Source organism: Melospiza georgiana, chromosome 15 (assembly GCF_028018845.1).
Source record: "Melospiza georgiana isolate bMelGeo1 chromosome 15, bMelGeo1.pri, whole genome shotgun sequence".
Lineage (NCBI taxonomy): Eukaryota > Metazoa > Chordata > Aves > Passeriformes > Passerellidae > Melospiza > Melospiza georgiana.
Window position 1 is genome coordinate 17,540,635 of NC_080444.1, and position 21,031 is coordinate 17,561,665.

Sequence of the window (21,031 nt, forward strand, 5' to 3'; positions counted from 1 at the left end):
CCTCATAACATGTGAGTGTCAGCTTCTGCAGCTGCTGTCAGGAATAATACTGGAGGGGACAAGTGGAGGGCTGTGCACTTCACAGACACCCCCTCAGCTCTGTGGGCAGTGCTGCTCCAGCTGCTGGCTATCCTGAGGGTCCAGCTCTAGATTACAATGCCAACATTTACATGTTGTGGCTGGTCATTGAAGGCAGAAGCTGTGTTATGAGGCTGACAGATCTGCACCCTCACACAGACAGTGAGAGAGATAGGGTTTGGACTGTAAAAGGTGAGTGTTCAGGTGCAGGGTGGCACTGCCTCACCTGAGAAAAGTGTAACTGAGTGAAAGGTTGGGAGTTTCCTCTTGCTTTGGGCAGCAGGAGGTGGGAGGCACAGCCTTTGCTGCTCCCAGTGCCAGGACCCTGTTCTGGGCAGTGAGCAGCCATGGAGTTACTCATAGCTCTCACCAAGGCTTTTTCTTCTGTTCCCTTCACAGCTGGGTTAGTAGGGCCTTGGAGCTGCAGGATTTAGACTAAGCAGGACCTTACAGCAGAATAAGGTGTTACACAGTATGTATGTAAACACTTCAACAAATTTGGGACTTGTACTACCAAGGATGGTAATAACAGAGCTGGGAACCTTGTGGGAGGCATTTCTGGTAAAGAACTACAGCCTGTGCTGGTTCTGAACAGGAAATCAGGGGTTGCACTGTTAATGGACATCATGTGGTTTAGGGACCTATGAAGATTGCTCTCTCCTATACCACATCCCTGACTGCACCCTGCCACCTTTGGGTGGGCTGGATAACTAGAAGTATAGTTTCCTTTTGACCCACATTATTTATGTGAAACATCATTCAAATGTTCCCTTTAAAACAAAACAAACTCTACACTTACCTTTGGGTTGAAAGGAAAAGACACAGACCAAAGAAGGAAAAATATCTGCAGAACATGTTTGGAGATTGTTTCGGTATTTGCTCTGCTTGTCTGTAAAGAAGAAAAGAAAGACAAAGTTTTGTGGTTAAAGAAAAATTATTTTAATTTTTTTAAGGGAAGGAGACAGGGAGAAGAAATGCTGCGCAGTCAGAACCATCACAGATTGATGTTTAACATACCTGATATGCAGTGGTTCCTGCCCTTTTTCCTGACTAGTCTCATTTTTCAGCATGTTCTATCACTTACCACATAAAAAGCCCTGGTGACAACTCAGGTCTTGAAGTCCTTGACAAATTCTAGCTCCTCTCCTCTCAGTATGGGATGGCAATAGCTGATGTTGAGAATGGCACCACACGAACAGATTGAGTAAACAGGAGAATGTGTGGGTAGCTCCCAGAGCAGTCAGACTCTGAAGCCAAGAGAGATCCTGCCCACAGATGGCAGTTCCAGCCTCTTTCAGTCACAGGCTCCCCTGCCCAGCCTCACAGAAGTGCTGTAACTCTGTGCTCCATTGATTGTACGTGGGATAAGCCCCTGCTATTAACAGCAAAGCTGGCAAGCCACTCAGCATGCAGCAGAGCATGAGGTCATTGCACTTCAAAGGGGTTTCGTTGACTTTTCTGGGAGTGGAACCAATCTTGGCTGCTGGCCCGAGACTCCTGGGCTTGTGCTGGCCTTGGGGCAGGTGCCACAGCTCTGAGCTGTGCTCTGCTCCCCTCTATCTCCAGCTTCCTGCTGGAGGTGCTGCTCCAGTCACACTCCTTTTCTTCAGACCTAGCACCTCTCTCAGCACACATGGCATTTAGAGCCTCAGCTTCCAATGTGGCTGCACCATAATAACCCGAACATCGTGAGTTTTCTGCTTGGAGTTTTTCTGCTTTCTTGCTCTGTAGAGCCCAGAGGACGCTCTGCCTCCTCAGCAAGATGCACAGCTCTGGTGCTGTGCCATGGGACAAGCAGAGCACCAGGAAATTACAACTTTGCCCATACTGAGCCAGTAAAACACCTGAACATTCAAGTACTATGAATGCAAGGCATCCCACTGGAGAAAGGATGGAGTTTTGTCAAAACACAATATGCTCTAATACCAGTCCCACATCTGAATTTCCAACAAGGCTTTGCTCTTCTAGCCCATTCTCTGAAATTGTACTCAGATGTTTCTAGATTCTCTTAAGGGCTCCTCAGTATAATGTGAGGATGCAGGACCAGAGAGAGAATAATTTACCCACTCACAGCAATATTAGACCACAATTTTGATTGAAAAGAAGGAAGATTGGTCCAGGCTGTTGAAAAAACTTGTAGAAATAATTTAATTTACAAATCAGACTTTAGTTAAAGTATGAGACTTCATGAACTTCATTGAGGAGCCTCTCATGAACATCCCTAATGAATATCCCATGTTTTGCACAGGATGACCGTAAAGACAATAAATATAAAAGATTGGGAGGCAGTGAAACGGAAATTTATAAGTACTCCTGGGCAAGAGAAGGGTGACACCAGTGCTGAATATAACCACAGTATTTCTTCACTGCTCAGTGTGTCAGTTAATACAGCAGCAATTCTGCTGTTATAGGGCAGGAGCTTTCATCAGAGATTACCAGTAGTGGGAAGAAATTGTAATAAGGTTGTGTATTTATATTTCTCTGTCCAGCAAAGGGTTTCATTTTCACAGAAAAATGTAGCCTTAAACACTGTTTGGTGACTAAAGGCCTAGTCAATACACCAAGAGGCTGCAGCAAACACATGGCCACAAAATGCTCAGTGAACACGTGGGAATTTTTCTTCCAAGCTTCCAGGTAACAGGTAAATGTCAAATAAACTGTGCAGTTCCCCTGGTAATTCAGGATTACTCTCCTTGGCCCTCTGTGGTGTCCATGGCAAAGGGAACCGTGCTGGCAGGCCCAGCTGGGGGAGCTCAGCGCTCCATCCCTGCCCGGGCTGAGCTCTGCCAGCGGGAAAGGAGCCATGGACAGGATGGACAGGATGGACAGGATGGACAGGATGGACAGGATGGACAGGGTCACTGTGTCTGTGCTCTGGCTGAGCACCTATGGACAGGATCACTGTGTCTGTGCCCTGGCTGAGCACCCGAGGGACAGAATCACTGTGTCTGTGCTCTGGCTGAGCACCTGAGGGACAGGATGGACAGGATCACTGTGTCTGTGCCCTGGCTGAGCACCTGAGGGACAGGACAGGATCACTGTGTCTGTGCTCTGGCTGAGCACCTATGGACAGGATCACTGTGTCTGTGCCCTGGCTGAGCACCTGAGGGACAGGATCACTGTGTCTGTGCCCTGGCTGAGCACCTGAGGGACAGGATAGGATCACTGTGTCTGTGCTCTGGCTGAGCACCTGAGGGACAGGATAGGATCACTGTGTCTGTGCTCTGGCTGAGCACCTGAGGGACAGGATGGACAGGATCACTGTGTCTGTGCCCTGGCTGAGCACCTATGGACAGGATCACTGTGTCTGTGCTCTGGCTGAGCACCTATGGACAGGATCACAGTGTCTGTGCCCTGGCTGAGCACTGCCCCAGCAGCTCCTGCCCAGAATGGGAAAGGAGCCGGCAGGGCTGAAGGGAGGGGGCGAGGTGAAAGGACCTGCAAGTGACGCATTAACTGAAGGCTTGACAATCCGCTGACAGAGAAGCATGCAAAGAAAAAATAGGAGATGGGGCCTCGAGGAGCACAGTTCAGACACAATCATTCATCTTACCTATCTATTTCTGCAGGGCAGTGAAACATTCCTCACTGCAGGAAGGTTTGGGGGAAAACCAGCCACATACCCTCCTGAGCACCTCCACAGCCCACATTTACCCAACACATTTATTTTGCTCTTGTAGGCAGCACAGTAAAAGCTGCACTGCAGCTGCACGTCCTTCCATGCCAACATTCAGTTTTCCTCAATAAATACTCAATATCTACGATAAGCACAAAGGTATTTCATCTGGATTGGTTTCCACATTACCTTGTTTTTAAAGGCCATTCAGCACCATGTTTCTTAGTGCAATATGGAATTTAATACAGTAGTAAAACAACCAAGAATTTTTAAAAATTCAGAACAGTTCCCATTTTAAATCACTCAAGAAATAGCATAAATGTTCCCCACTTCTAAGAACAGATAAATTAAGGTACACAGAGGTCAAGTTATTTGTCTTGAGTGTATTCAGCAAGACTATCTGACAAGATGAACGAGCCTCCTGCAGAACACGCGCCAGCAGCTCCTCGCTCAGGTCACTCGAGGCTCACTCTCAGCTCTGCAGGAAATGCTGACAGCAGCAGCACTGCAGCCACACGAAGGCTCTGCAGCGTTCCCCCTGCTGCTGTCTGAGCCCGCCTCCAGATGTGCACTGCCGAATTTCCCTCCTCATTCTGCACATTCCAGTCGGACCCACTGCCCCTCCCTGCCGGGGCTGGGATGTGACCGGGGGCAGGCATTGCTCTGCCAAGTACCAGGGTTTTTTTAGCTAATCCTTCACACAAGTGACCATCAATAACTGCTGACCTACTTCCTAAAAGACACAGATCAATTGACATAATTATATATTATAACTCCTTTAAATATTAATGCCCTAACAGGGAGACAATTGCACTGGGCCTAGGGACTCCTCCACTATTAGAAATTATGCCCCAGCATTAAATAAATTAACTCAATAAGTGTCTTACCATGAATACAAATTCCTGCTTAGGGCTTGCAGATAAAATTATTTAGAGCTGTTCTTTGAGGAAAGATGAGGTGTTTAAACTTGCAAAAGAGCAAGGGCAGCTATATTCATTAGTCTTTTGTTTCAAATGAGCTGCTTTGTTTTTTACTCAAGGCATCCCTTTTGGAATGGAGGAGGAAGAATCTGGAACATTGTTACATTTCTTCCTCTGGGCTGCCCAGTTTCAGTCCTGCAAAGATGCAGATGTCTGCTCCGAACCCCAAAGGCAGCTTAGGGCCAGACCAGCTCTGCTCCAGAGGTGCCCAGTGCCATCAGCATCACATCCCACAGCACAGAGCACTGCAGGACACAAGGAGGAGTCCTGGCTGTGGCACTGGCCAGCAATCTGTGCTGCTGCTTTGGTCCCATGGGGTCTGGCAGGAGGTGGGCACAGCCACCAGCTCTGAGAAACTTCATCTGGATCCCCGAGGCTGGAGGGAGCTATTTGCCGTGCCCCGAGGGAGGTTGAATTTTATCTCAAAAGTGGATGCATTGTTTCTGGTTTTTACTTTTCAGTTTGTACATACAAACAGTTCAGAACTGCAAGGCACACATGAAGGACACAATTCAGGATTAAAAAAAGAGCTACGCTGATTCCACTTGACTGAAACAGAAAGGTTTGTAGAAGAGACCATAGATTCAACTTATTTCTTTTGCTATAGATAGAGGAAAATTCCCATGAAAGCAGCACACAGAGACCCTTAAATACAGAGAATTTTACAGGTGGCTCAAGGAGCTTTCCTCAGCAGCAGCCTGCTCCTTTTCCATGCCTTCTCTTTGCTGCACTGGCTTTGCACAGGAACTTGTTGCATGCCCAAGGGATGTATCAGTGAGCTGCTGAGCTGTTGTGACACAAACCCTCCCAAGCAGGAATGCTGCTTGTATGCTGCAGCTTTTACCTACAGCATCTGAATTCCCTTCTGAGCTCCCTGAGGGCTGGGAGAAATTTAATACAGGTCTCAAAAGTGAGAAATTGACACAAAAAGAGAGTGTGGACAGGGAGAGGGGGTGCAGTCTGCTTGGGAAGGGGGAGAGACGCAAGCAGTGGCAAGAGTAGTTCTCTCTCTCCCCCCCTTACTGGCCCCCACATCCCCAGGACTGAGACCCCACTGTGGTGCCTGAGGTACCACGGCAAGGTCAGGCACCCCCAGCACCTGTGGGGCCATTTCCCAAATCCGGGGTCAGCACTCCCAGCTGCCTCAGTTTCCGCACAGGCCTCACATTTACAGATACCACCAGCCCCAAGCTGGCCCCACGGCCCAGTGGCCACCGCTCACCCCTGGGCAGCCCACACAGACACCACCAGCCACCAGCACAGGGCCATCACACTCAGGGCCACCCAGCTCTGCAGCTTGAGCTGTGGGAAAATGTATCTGTGCTAAGATGTGCTAAGAATGAGTGTCAAGGCAATGTGCACAATGGGAGGTGAGAGCAGTGACGTGCCAGCCCTGAGCAGCAGTCACAGCCCCATGGGAAGGCCGCAGCAGCGCTCACCCCCGTGCCAGCACCTTCGAGCGCTGCAGCTGGGGCTGGTCCTCGCTGGGATCTGGGGGAGATGATTCCTTGATAGGCTGCTCTGTGTGCTAGCACAGGGCCACCGAGGGAGGAATACCTTATCAGCCCTGACCTGGCTTTACAGCCTGCTTGCTGCTCTGGTTCTGCCTCCCAAGAGTAGGATTAATTGCTGGGCTAGAAAATGCCGATAAGTCAATCAGTTCATAGCACATTTATTTTCTGTAGCTCTGCATTGGGCTCCTGGCAGCTTCAAGCAGAAGCAAAACCCACTCATGCTACAGGGAGAGGTGAGGGTGAGGCTCTTGCCAAAGACTACCTGCAGAAAGGAGCAGGGCAAGGCAGGGGCTCAGCACCAGCAGTGGCCTGGAGCCAAATGCCACCCCAGCAGCAGTACTGCCCCACTGCAGCCTTTGAGGTGACTGCCAAGCCAGACCATTGCGTCACTTATCTTTCTAGATTTTCCAAAATAAATGCCTGAAAGACAGACTAGAGAGAGGAGGGAGAAAACTGACATTCTGTGAAAAGAAATGCTGTTTTATACTCTAGACTTATTTACATCAAACTCTGTAACTTGACAACGGTGTCTACAGCAACAGAGAAAATAAACCACTCAGTCATTACCAGTAGGCTTTTTTTTGGGTGAAATGACACAGCAAACACAGACCTCAAAGCAGACTCAGACAGCACAAGAACCACTTTTAGTCAGTGCTTTCCCACCCGTGGCCCTGGTCCCAGGCTGCAGTACTGCTCAGCCATCCCCATTGGCAGAGGCCTTTGCCAAGGAACACATAAATCCAGGTAGTGACCCTTCCCTTCCCTTCCCTTCCCTTCCCTTCCCTTCCCTTCCCTTCCCTTCCCTTCCCTTCCCTTCCCTTCCCTTCCCTTCCCTTCCCTTCCCTTCCCTTCCCTTCCCTTCCCTTCCCTTCCCTTCCCTTCCCTTCCCTTCCCTTCCCTTCCCTTCCCTTCCCTTCCCTTCCCTTCCCTTCCCTTCCCTTCCCTTCCCTTCCCTTCCCTTCCCTTCCCTTCCCTTCCCTTCCCTTCCCTTCCCTTCCCTTCCCTTCCCTTCCCTTCCCTTCCCGGAACACACGGTGCTCAGTGCACGGTGCTCAGTGCCCACAGCAAATGCTCTTTCACCAAACCTGCTGTGTTCTGAACACGGCCCATGGGCCAGTGATGCTCATACCAGAATTATATTTCAAGTAAGGGCAAAAGTTCTGGACTGATACCAGGCTTGTTTTTTTCCAATCTGTAACCCCATTTAATTATTTCCATTATGACGTTGCCTGTGACAACCTGAAAACATTTTATCTGTGTGCACATCAGCACCCAATGTTCATGATTTTAACTCCACTTTAAAGACAAAGAACAGTTTAAAGGTAAAAGAAGGTTGGTGTAACCTCTTGTCAGGTACAGGAATGAGTTTGGGAACTGACAATTAATAGGATACACAGTTTCAAGTGCTCAATGCTCTGTTATTATGTCAGATTAATGCACAATTATGGTTTTATCTTTGGCCAAGCTCTTACCTGATATGACATAATTCCTTTTTGCTCCCTAACTTGTTAAATAAATATTTCATGCATACAAATGACTCTGGCTGTCAAAAGCTGGGCAGATATTATAACTACACAAGATTAGGATTTATTGGAAACAGTTGTATACCTTTATATTAATAGGATGAAATACACTCAGAGACAACCAAACAGATCAAGATGTACTCATTAAATGAGCTGCAGTAAGTACTAGCTTCTAGCTTTCATGTTCAAGAAAGAGAAAGTTATTTCTACTGATAGTGCCTCGTATTTGGAACTGTTCTATACACTATAAACATTTAAAAAATCTTAAGTAAAAGGCTTTCTTTTAGTTTAACTTTCCCCCCAAAGTACCTAGACTTATATTGTTCTGTCAAGAGAGGGGTGAGGAATATTTTTAAGGAAAAAAATCCCCAAACCCTTTAAATGAATCCATGACTGCTTTATGCTGCTATGCAAATGAGAGGGCACTGAGCAGTGGGATGCATCCCAGGGGCACAGCAGCATCTCCACTGAGCAGCCACAGTGCCTCGGGAGGTGAGGGTGCAGCAGGGACCCCACAGCTCTCAGCATCTCTCCAAGCACTGCAGCAATGCAATTCAAAATACCCAATTCAAAATCTTTTGGGTCCTCATTTTGTCCTGAACAGTCACAGAGAGCAGACACAGACACATCCCAGTGTTTTGCTGCTGGGGTAACTGGATGTTGATTATAGGACAACACCTCCTATTATTATTTTCACTATTTGAGAATAATAATTCTTGCTGAGGAGCTCTGGCCAGTGGAAGACTGTGGCTTCATGTTATTCATGTGGCATACGTAAGCTCCCAGCAGAGTAGTGAAAGAGCAGATAAATGTCTCACCTGAAGCTCTCGTCCTCTGCTGTTACAGGTGAGCAGGGGTCCCACGGCGCTTCCCCAGGAGCTCCAGCATGGCAGGTGTGGGAGCAGCTCCTTTGGCACAGGTCTGTCAGCTGCCAGCTGTGGGTGCTGTCTCCACTGGTAAGGACCTCTTTGAAAAGCTTACCCAAAGAGCACTTCAGATTTTCCAAAATTAATGTCCAAGGAGCAAACCTTGCCTGCTTTTGGGTGAAACAAAATGAGGTGGAAAAATCACCGAGGTTCCCATGGGTTTATCTTTCTAAACTTATCAAACAGTGCTGGTAGGTTTGCCAGAAGGAAGACAGCTCTCATTACTTAGAATGCGTTGAGGCTTGGTAGTCTTAAAAATGTCTCAGCAAAAGACAATGCATTACAGAAACATATTTTGTGTTTAAAAATAGTCTCAACGGTTGTTAAAAGGGATTTAGCAATGTTTTTTTCCTGTATCAGCAAACGGAGCTGTATCAGCTGACAAAGTAAAAGGGTAACTCTGGGAATGAGGAAATACTGTTTCATCTAATTTACTACAGCCTGAGGTGAAATATCAACTCAGCGCTGAGCTCTGATGGGGTGTAAATAGCCTAAACAAAAACACTGCTGCACTTGCTTTGGAGGGGATGAACTCAGAGGTCTTCAAAGCTGTGAATGGTGTCACAAAACACACCTTTCATTTTACTGATGCATTCACTGAAACGTTTACCTTTGGAGTAGATTGTTTTGAACACTGTGGAAATAAGGAAAAAGGGGAGAAATTTATGATGGAAGTTTCCCAAAAAACTGTGAAAATATTTTAAAGGGATAAAACCAAATTACTGCAGGCTTACCTTCAGGTTTGCACCTCAAAGGACAGAAAAAGTCTGTCCGTCATTTCCCCACAGTTCAGCAGGTGCTCCCTGCAGGGATCCCTGCCCCCTGTGTGTGAGGGGCTGGAGTCAGCCCCCACAGGCTCTGGGCTGGAGACAGACTTGGGCATCTGGGATAGAGCAGCTTTCAGGCCTCTCCTTCTTGGGGTAACCCTTGATCTTGACCTGTCTGCCTGGGAATGCACACACCAAACCAAAAAGGAATCCATAAAAATGGAGGAAAAGATCTGACATTTTCCCTCATGATTATTTAGTTTATGTTTGTTACAGTATAAAGCACCACCAGACCTGGCACAAATAAAATAACCAAAAATCATGGGAACACTTGTGAGCTGATGCAGAATGTGCCCCTGGGTATGAGGCTGATAATTATCTGACAGGGACAAAATGTCTGGTGTCCTTAAAGGCCCTGTAGCCTAATTATTGCCACATCTGTGGTCAAGCCACATCATCACACACCCCTGAGGAAGCTTTGTGGCACCTGGAAAAGTACTGACCAGAATGTCCCCACCATGGGGATCAGCAGTGCCCTGGCAGAGCCTTGCTATGATTATCACAGGGAATTTTTGTATGCCAGGCCATATCTCTGCCTGCCAGTGAACTGGGAGATTGGTACAAGGAGATAAAAGCTGATGTGCAGTTCTGGCCTTGTTATCAGAGGGAAGGAATAGCTCCTGCAGTTATTTATAGTGTGCCTCTGTGCCACATGCAGGCAGTCAGCACTCACCCAACAATGGCTGAGGGAGAAGCTGCAGCCTCCAAAGCCACCCTGCAGGTTTGGTTCCAGCCCAGCACCCTGGTGATCTGTGCTGCTCGGCTGTGTCACACGGTGCAATGACAAGTGACAGAGTGTCCTCAGCTGTCCCCGTGGCTCAGATGCCACGCTGGCGGGGACAACAGGGTCTCTGCAAGGCTCATCCACTGAACATGCTTTGGGAAAATTGAGGGCCATTTTGGGAACACTGCGATGTCCTGAAAAGCACAGTCTTGAGACACACACCTGATGCCATGTCATGTTTGCAAGGGAAAATGTAAGTCTAATAAATACTAATGCAATGGGACTTACCACCACATTTTTTCTAGTTGCATTTTATTAAATTTTGAGGAGTTCTGAGCAAATCCACAGCCTTCTGTTTTCCATTTGCCAGGTAGAGACTGCCCAGAGCACGACAAGCATCTGCTCTACAGCAGCAAACTACTTTCACTGGTAGTGAAATACTCCTAATACTCCAAACCCTCTGATCCCCAAATGCCCTGTAACAGCTTGTTTAGCCTGTGAGAGCAGACCCTGCAGAGTGTGTGACATTATCCTTACACTGCAAACATCCACACACATCCACACCCCCACAGACATCTGTGCACAATGCACAGGTTCCACACAAGCTGACAACCCTGGCTGTTTTGCCCAGCTCCATGCAGGGAGTAGGGAGCACTTGGAGGTGTCTCGAGCCATGGGGTGGGTACAGCCTGCTCCCCATGGAAGCCTCAGACCATTTGCTTGTTCCCATGTCAGTATCCCAATACCTGAGTGCCAGCTGTGCCCTGGGTTTATTCCCAGCTCTGCCTGTGTGGTGAGTGGGAGCTGAGGGCTTGAGAGCTGCAGTGCTGCCCCTCATTGGGAACAAGGAAGAAACTTGCAGAGCCAGGGACCAGGTGCCCACAGAGCAGAACACAATACCTGGAAAGCACAACCACAGAGGACCAGCCAAACACTACTATTGCCCTTCTTTGCCAAGTGAAAAAAATCTCCAAAAGTCCCAGCATAGGGAGCAGGTTTGACCAGCTTTGTCACATTTTTGTGTTCTCTCTACTAACACAGACCCAGGCAGGGTTTTGTTCATCCCTTCCAGACTGTGTCAGTGCCATGAGAACCTCTGGCTCTTCCCCCAGGGCAGCTCCAGCCGCTGCTGTTGATTTCCTCCAAAGAAGGAGATGCCTAGAACAGGGCATCTCCTCACTCCATGGACTTGTCCCTGGAGGAAAGGCACAGCTCATGCACAGGGACTCATCCAGTCTGTGAAACACTGCCTTAGTTCCCAGCTGTCAAAATCTCCTCCCCAGTTCCCTGGTTCCATTCAGCTCCACCAAGAACTGGCAGCGACTCCAGGCCTCGCTGGGGCTCCGGGGACACAGGGGTTGGCCAGGTGCTCCCACAGTGTCAGCACAGAGCTCGCCCAGGGACCGCAAATTCACACCAGACCCAGAGTGAAGCTGCAGTAAAGGAACAGGCTGCCTTTGAATGTGACTTTTATTGTATCTAAAGTTACTTGCAGGTCTTTGCAATGTCACACCCATTTCTGCACTGATGTCTCTGGGCTGTGCTGAGCAGGGCAGCTCAAGCCCTGAAATATCCTCTTCACAGGCTGGAATGTGATTTCTGGTCCAAATGGGGATTAATGTGCCCTCAGAAAATGAAACTTTTAGGTTCTGAAATTCTGCTTCTGGACACTTTGAAGCTGCTGAAATCTACAACATATATTCCCATTTTTTATTTATGACAAGCACTAAATATTCACTGCTAGAATAGGACAAAAACTAAAACCTTCAATATTCTGTTAATTTTATTTCATTGGTTAAATCGCTGCAAAGTATTGTTGATAGAAATCTCTTAGATTTCTAGGAGATAGAAATCTCTTACCTTCCATGCCTTTCAAAGCATCTCATTTGTTTGTACATAGCTCCATCATTTGAATACCAAAGGAACCAAAAGCAATTCAGTAACTTGTTTGTAGCAGATGTTCTTCAAGATCTAAGGATTATGATATCACAGCTTAGTGCAAAATAAAATAAGGCAAATAAAGTGAGGTAAATTTTTAAAAGTCTGAAACAAAAATTGAGAAAAAATTTAGAAGCGTTTTTGCAACTTAGTTTGTAATACACATAGATGGGTTTTTCCAAAAAGTTTTCCTCATTATCAGTTACAGAACAGACAGTGTGCTTCCCTTCTGCCAATGCTCACCCACCACAATGGGTATTATTCTTCTTACTTATAACTGGTTGGTGACAAATGCTCTTCTGTAACAGCTTAAGCTGTATGAAGAAAACAAGGCTTTGGTAATTCTTTGTGTTCTGAGTTCTCTAGAATTCAGAAGATTTGTTCAGACAGAAAACATTGTGCTGACATTTATCTTTGTGTATATTTACGCTGTTATATATTTTCAATTTATATTGCTTTATAAGTAAATCAATAAGATAATTAGAACACAAAGGTTGGATCAGTTTCTGTGAAAATTTCAACAAGTTCAATTTAACCCTGAGACTGCAAAATCAATCTTGGATTTTTTTTTTTAATTCAACAGTTTTCAATAACTTATTATTCTTCTGGAAAATCCTGGATCAGCACTGAATAACATTTCACAGACATTTTAGCAAGATGACTGGACATTACTAGCAGTGGGCCCTTCCCCTGCATCCCTCACAACATCAATGTACTCACCGCTTGGCTCTCTGCAGTGTAAAGAGCAAACACAGACACTGGAATGCTGGGGCACTGTATCCCCGAGGCAGAGGGAGCTGGGGCAGGGTTTGGGGATGTCCCCTTTGCTGCAGGGAAGGGAGCTCACAGCTGCCAGGAGCCTTCAGGCTCATTCCTGTGCTTTGTTACCTGGCTGAGGGCAGTGGCTGTGCAGGCCCATCTCCTGCAGCCAGAGCAGATTCCTGCCAGGGGAACTCTGCTCTGGTGCTGCTCCCCTTCTCCACTTCATGGCTGCTGCTGGCTGTGGGTGCCAATCCCAATAGGAAACTTTGGAAGTGTCCCAGGCTCTAAAGGAAACATCTCCCTCTCCCCAGCACCAGGAGCCCTGTCCACCCCTTGCAGAAGGCCTTGTCCTGAACAAGGAGTGTGGATCACCCCACACCCCGCAAGCTCCTCACAGGCTGCTGTGCTCATGGACAGGACAGCAGGTGAGTGCCCAGCAGAACGTCCCAGGCAATGTGACAACTCACCCTGTGCTCAGGAGGCACCTTCCTGCCATGGGGGCTGCCAGCCAGAGCCCTACAGCAATTCCAGTCTCTACAAAAACAGATGGAGAAAGAGAGACTTTTCCTTGGCAAAACAACAAAAGAAATTTTAACAGAACAATCTGGAAATAACCACATCCACTGAAGCTCTGGAGATCGTCAGTTCATCATTTCCCACCTCCTGGAGGGTGATGGGGACAGGGGTCCTGTTCATAGAGAACCAGTCTCTCCTGGCCAAGCAGCAGGGGTGGGTCCATCACCAGCTCTCCATCACACAGAATTTCTGCTCCTGCAGCTCCCATGCCTGATCCCACACAGTGCAGGTCTGATGTGATGAAAGGACTTCATCTGCCAACGTTTTCCCAGCAAACTCCTCCCTTTCCAGTTTCCTGGACCTGCATGGTTAAGCAAAGGTTACAGATTTAATGTCTCAGTAAAAAAAAAGGGCTATTATTGGATTCAAAAGTAATCTTACACATGCTGAGTTGTGGGGCACACCTGAGGCTTCCCCAGTGTGCTCCAGAGTGAGGGACAGCCCCTGGGCCAGTGCACAGCTCTCCCTCCCCACCACCCCTCCATCCATCAGGGGCAATGCCCTGGACCCCTGAAGCAGCAGGACGAGATGCTCAGACTGCAATGGAATGGGCTCAGCATAAAACCAGAGCTGCCCAGCACCTCACAGCAGTAAGTCAGGCTTCCCCAGCCACTGGAACAAACCTCAGCCAAAAAGCGAACAAAACGCCTACGCACGTGCTTGGAGCCCGAGCCTGCCTTGCCTGGCAGCAGCTGGGACACATCCCAGGGAGCGAGAGGTGCTGGACAGGCAGTTAGCACACCTTCTTCTTGCACAGGGAGCAAGAATTCCAGTCTGGCACTGTCCAGAGGGCCCTGCTGTCTCTGGGAGCAGGAGGCGCCTGCGGGAGCGAGTGCTGGGCAGGCACTGCAGTGACACCAAACCATGTTTCACACAGACACCTTTATTTCCATATTTCTGCATGGATGAATGTTCTTTTTCCTGGGATGTACTGGTAGACAGATAATACCCTACAAAATGGAGTTTAGCAAATATATATATATATATATATATATATGTGTGTGTACACACATATATATGTAGTCTGGCAAAACCACTTCTGCATTCCTCAATGTGTCAGAATGGATGCTTACAATAAGCCAAAACTGAAGGGACACTGACGTTTTGGATTATTTCCTTATCTATAACATAAAATAGTGTTTGTATTTTCTTTTCCAACATGATTGTCTGTTTTCCTGCTGACACTGAAGCAGAACTGCAGAAGAGAAAAGCCAGGCCTGTAAGCTTGCAGTTTCCTCTACCCTAAGTTACTATCGGCGGAGCAGGTAGAAGAACATTTCTGAACTTTGCACAAGGGCCAAACTATCAGTTCAGCATATGCCACCACATCAGATGTAAGAGCACCCCTGTATCAGTGATGCAAATACATCATTGGCATGTAAGTGTTAGCTCATGGCACAGTTCGGTTTTACAGCCCCCACCCACACAGATATGTGTTTGAGTCCCAGTTTTAAAAGCTTCATTGCACATTTTTAACCTGACAGTGTCCCTTGAGAAAAAATACATACTGGGCATAGGAAAGGACACCCGCCTACAGGTATTTATTTTGATTATTAAAACCAACATTTTTAAAACCATTCAACAAAGTTGAATACAAATTGCCATTGGAGAATAGCATTTGTAACAGTGAAGCTATACATGGCTGATCCATTAACATGGCTTTAGATATCATGATTTACATTATTTGCACATTTCCTTAGGTCTTTCATGGCACTTCCATAAAGAAGAAAAGTTCGACGCACTGCTGCTACTATCTCATCAGAGGTGACCCAGGGATACAAGGGTGTTTGTTCTCAACACGTATTGCAGTCAGGAAATGGCTCTGCCCATGATGCCTGAACCTCAGGGTATTTGTGTCTCAAGCCTTTAGCTTGGCTCATGGTTACTCACAATATTGCATTGCATTCAGAGGAATAGATAAACAAACAGCCACAGAACAGGCATGGTACTTTTTTTTCCTTTTTTTTTCTTTTTTTTTGCATTATCATTTATCACATTCCTATTTGTCAACAGATTGTTACCTAAAATGCATGTTAGAAAGGCTTTCTTTATAAAATGCTGGCATGAAGATGCAGACTAATGTTTGTAACTAGTGACACAATCAAGAGTCCTGATTCAGACATTATTTAAACGTTCATAACTTGCAGGAAACGTGCACAGTTAATAGCGCTGACAGAGAATCTGACTGCCTTCTGTCTACTGGCAGGAGGATTGATGAGGGTGGGAGACTGGAGTAGCATAGTGTGTTTTATTTAGAAATCTGTAGTAGTGTTTGTCATAAATATTGCAAGCCTCGTTTATGAGAGCAGAGGCTTGGCAAGTTTACAGTAGAGTAAAATTCACAGAAAACATGAAAAACAAACCCGAAGCCATTTCCATGCAGAGAGCAGCTCTCTCACAGTCACTGATGTCTCACCTGCCACCTGGAGCACACCTGCCATGGACAGATGTTGCTGATGGAAAGCCCAGAGGCCTTCTCTGCACTGGTGCATCTCAGCCTCTGGCTGTAACAGTGGGATCAGGGACAAACACAGGGAAATAATCGGGTTTGCATTGCCAAGGGCTCTGCCACAGATAGATTCTGCAATCTGAGCTTTGGGAAAACGCAGCTGTGGGTGACACTTTGCAAGTCCTCCTGTCTCAGCTACTGAGGGCTTCAGGTGCAGCACAGAGCTCAACCCAACCCAGGGTGGAACATCAGGGCTGTGTGGGAGGGCACTGACTCCAGTGGGCTCCAAATCAAAGCTCCTTATCCTCCAAGGGCAGACTCAGTATGGCTGTCAGCATGCCTGATGCACCCTCTGCCTGATGCACCCTCATTGTTGCTGGCAGTGAAAAGCAGGCACAGTGGAGCAGCAAAGAGATGGCAGAAGTGCAGGGTCAGCACTGGCACCCTGATCAGCAATGCAGGCCAGCACACACTGACAGTGACAGCAGCTGTTTGCTGCTGAGCTGGAGCCACACTCCAGAGAAAACAGTGACAGCCCTGGTGGCAAAGGCAGCCCCCACACAACTGCTGCCAGCAGGCCAGGACACACAGATGAGGCCAAATTCATCACAGTAACTCCAGAAATTAATTTAGCTTCAGGGACTATGGCATCATGCAACTAATAACATTTTCTTTTGAAAAGGGCACATTCCAAACACTTCTGTCTGTATGTGCCATCTCATAAGCACCCTTGAAGCAAGACTATTAGAGGAAAAAGGCACGGTGCTAGCCAGATTAAAATCCTTAATTTCCACTGCTCTGACCACTTCTCCCTCTGCTGAAGTGAACTCCTTAGAATAATAGATTCAGCAGTTTTGGTGGGAGGGAAAACCTGTGATTATATTAAATTCTGTCATTTGCTGAAGTGATTGCAAGAAGAATCAAGAAGGAATGGTGTACACTGTGTATTACTTCAGCTACAACTGATGTCTTTACAAAGTGCCTGTTAAATAAAGCCTAAATGACCCAACAACTGGAGGAAAGGTACTCCCACAGCAGGGCATCACTCCTGCAAATCCCAGCCCCTCACCAGAGCTGCTGCATCACTGCTGGGAGGAATTCATTAATGGTATTGGTATGAAAGGCAGTATTTGTACGAAACAAGATGGACTAAGGTGTCATTCTTGCAGACATGTAACTTTACTTGAACACCACTTTTGGTGGCAAGGGAACATCTTGGAGAAATAAAGTTAAGACTACACAGAAGTGTATGGGGGGGCACAGTAAAAGGGGAAGATGCCTCGTCTTGGGGAATTGGCATTATCATTATACTAGGATATTGCATTATCATTATACTAGGACTGATCAGATCTACTTCTGTAATCAGGAATGATTCAATAGATGAAATTTTTATAAAATTAGGGCTACAGAACTGAGGCATTCTGTATATTCTGTATTATAAAAATGTTCCACTTACGTAATTTTTAAAATATATCTTCAGTGCTAACAGTTTGTCTGTAATACAGGGTGTGATACAATAAAAATAGATGCTTACTGGATGGGAATGATGCAGCACTACTGCAGGGACTGTCCCATCTGCGGGGTTTGAGCAGCTGGAAGAGTTGGCTGTTCCCCTCTTCCCTTTGCTTCTCAGCCACGGTCTGCCTGGAGATGACAATGGCACTCTGGTGGGTCAGCTTTCCTAAAAGGCTTCTTCACAGAAGACTCTGACATTCCCCAGCTGACCAATCATCCAATCTTGGTGTAAATTCGCTACATGAACTTTTCTGTTTTATTAATTAAAAACCAAACCCCTACACCAATACTCTACTTGGCAATAGCAAAGAAATGGGGCTTATACAAGGCATACTACTGCCTTGTAGGAAGAAAATATGGGCCCTGGGAGCTGATTCTGAGAATAATAACAATTCAGGAATCAAATGTGCTGGGCACTTTGTGGGTACCAAGGTCTGTATGCTGGAACACAGCTGCATCTTAGTTCTTCACTAAGTCAAACAAGAAATCTAAAATAAATCCATAAGGAGGAGTAAGACCTGACTGTAACATCCAGTGATGAAGCTAGGAAGTGTGTGCCAAACCACAGCAAAAGGACCAGAGCACATGGCCGTGCTGCTGCTGAGATGCTCTGAGGAGCATCACCCGGCATCCCTGGGGCTCAGCAGGCAGCTGGGACCAGGGCACGTGTTCATCTTTCTGCACCAGCCCTTACACACCTGCCTGGTCTCTTGGAAACTTACCACTCCTGAACAGGATTTGTTCTGTACTTTTATATTAATATGAGCAACACGTTCTGCTCCTTTCTGACTCACCCTGGCATGAAGATCACCTGATTAATACGTTCAGGAAGAACTCCACTAACCTCAGCATAGTGGCACCGGTGCATGTGAGAGGATAGCAGGATCTCTGCAGGAATGGGGATACTGGCTACATGGGCTGTCTGTTTAATGTCCCAGGTACATTGACTGTTCATTTTTTCACAGACTGCCCTGGCAGATTGGGGTTTTGTCAAAGCAGATTAACAGCAAAGGCATCCACAGAACATTATGCCAAACAGAGGTATGGACTGAGCTGTCACTTGCAATTGATGGCTGAATAGCTATCAACATGTGCTATTATAGGGAATTAAGCTTGCTAGATTAAAAGCAGGATTTGTGCCTAGCAAACAATGCTCTGTATTACTCATTGAACTTCAAGCAGCAGTTCTCTCTTGTCGGGATTTATTAAAATATTCACATGCTTCCAGAATGAAAGAAGAGTCCACCAGCATCTTCCGGGGAGAAGTGGTGGCATCGGCTGCATTCAGTTGCCATTTGGTTGGACATATCGTACAAAATCCTCACACACTGGACATGGCTCAATTGTAAAATCTTTCACCCAGAAAGAAGATCTTTGTTACACAGAAGTCTCAGACTCCTCCAGTGCTCTTCTGGTTACATGACATTCTCAAAGAGCTGTAAGGATCGCATGATATTGTCGTCCTGAAAGCAAGGAGAAGACACTGCCATGAAACCAGCATTGACAAGCACAATTCATAGCCCTGCCTGGCACAGGGAGCTCTGCAGCTGCTCCAGCAGGCAGCAGCCTTGCTCTGGCAATGCTTTCCCCTTCTGGGGCTCAGTGCCCAGGCCTGGCTCAGCACAGCACCTCTTGTGCTTTGGCCCCGGGTTGGTGTGAGGCACACCAAGCACAGGGGCTTCTCCTGAGCCTGATGTCCAGCACAGCCGTGCTGGGCAGGGCACTGCCAGGGTGCCTGTGCTCAACCCTCAGAACCCCTCCCTGACCCTGGGAGTGCAAATGTGCTCTTGGCTAATGTGCCCCACAAGTCCAAATGGAATGGCAGGTTTTGAACCAACAAGCAAACTGCCTTGAGGGAGCACTTCCTGCCAGAAATTGAAGTTTAAACCCAAAACGCATGCAATCTGTGCAACCTCAGCCTCTCCAAAGTTCCTAGAGCCAAATGAGAAAGTTACAGACAGACACAAGGGAAATCCTGGATTATCTCTCCTGAAGTATTGGAATTTTACTTCGAGATAAGAACCAGATTAGTATTCAAAAACATAATCATGGTTTTTTTCCCCTCAGGAATTCAGTTCAGAACAGCTGTTTGCCTGTAACATGAAAACAATTTTCCACATTGAGGAGCTTAAGAGATCTATTGCACTGCATTCCTCAGTTGTTTTGTGAGGCTGCATCATCCCTGTCACTGCTCACTCAGCAGCAGTTGGAAGCCAATCAGCCTCTCCAGGGTTGTGCCAGGACTTCACTGTCCTCAAGCCAGAGCTGCTGCAAAGGCACAGGTGAGCACTGCTGTGCACTTTGCTTTGTTTTTCATAAAGATAAAAAGAATAAATCTTGGTGTGGCAGGGCTTGCTCCTGCCTGCCAGGAAACAGCAGCTGACAGTGCATCAGCCTACCCAGCTCCAGTGCCAGGATGGCAGAAGGAACCAAACCCAAACAGGGACAGAGAATTAAAACTCTAACAGTTATAGGTAAAGTAAAGCTGCTTCAGTAGTGAGACCACCTGATCATACACACACCTACAAGCAAGTTACGAACATGCAGAATAATACACAACACAAATGATTAAATAAAGATGGTGCAAAAAAAAAAAAAAAAGCCAAACAATCATGAGGGACCAAGAATAAAGTAACTGACAAACATTAGCTTTCTGTTTTGCATCTGCTAAACAAGTATTTGGCTGCCTGAAGTCCGCGACTAAGACTTGGATGTGGCCAGAGCCAGGTTTGACACCAAAGCAGCAGAAGCCAGCCCAGCCCTCCACAGTGAGCATCTTCCCCTTGCTCAGGGACAGGAGAGCTGTCTGGCTGCAGAACCTGAAGGAATTTTCCAGGCAACATAAAATGTACAGAAGGGTCAATATGCAATTCAGTGCACCAAAATAAACATTGCAAAAGGCAGAGGTTACCTTTTACACTATTATTGTAGTGGTCAAATATTAGAGAGATCTCAGAGGGAATATTCACACAGTCCAAGTTTAAGACAACAGACATTAGGCCAATTGCACGTTAACAGAGATGCTTCTTTGTGCCAGTGCTAAAAGTACCAACGAATCTTAACACAGCCAACCTCATATATGGAATTTGTAAGAGGGGGCTTACTTTCAAAACAGAGGAAAAATGAAAATCATTGCTACAATGACAGCATTTGCTTTTAATGTTTGACCATGAAAACATCAACTTGTTTTATAACTCAATGCTGTAATTGCAAGAATTTGAGACACCATTGACTCTGGGCAGTTCCAGCAATGTGGTACCTGATAATGACATCTGGGGCAGCACACAGGGACAGCAGCAGACTCTCAAAAGCGAAGGAAAAAACCTCAAAAACAAACCAACAAAACCCCAAAACAACCTAAGACAGTTAAGATCTTTCTCTACAGTTGTCTGCTTGTCTGTAGAATCAGGGACTGCAGTCCACTCAGGAAAATAAAAGCACTGCACATGAAGACATTATCTCCCATATTTTACCTCACTCTACCTTGCTATTGAGTCACAGGCTTCACAGGGCATCACAAACTCAGTCTTGAAGCTGTTTTGGTTTGGGTTGGTTTTTTTTTCCACAGAGCAAAGAAAACCCAGGATTCTGAGCAGCATCTTG

General features: G+C 46.7%; 1 protein-coding gene across 2 annotated transcripts in view; it reads right to left on the reverse strand.

The window, feature by feature from the left end:
* Positions 1-14,978: 14,978 nt before the first annotated feature.
* Positions 14,979-21,031, reverse strand: part of LOC131089684 (Kv channel-interacting protein 1) — a 170,283-nt gene continuing 164,230 nt past the window's right edge. For both annotated transcript variants that reach the window (XM_058034516.1, XM_058034517.1), the window contains one exon: positions 14,979-18,891. In XM_058034516.1, the coding sequence (XP_057890499.1) occupies positions 18,844-18,891 (48 nt within the window). In that variant the 3' untranslated portion in view covers positions 14,979-18,843. The remainder of the gene's footprint in view (positions 18,892-21,031) is intronic.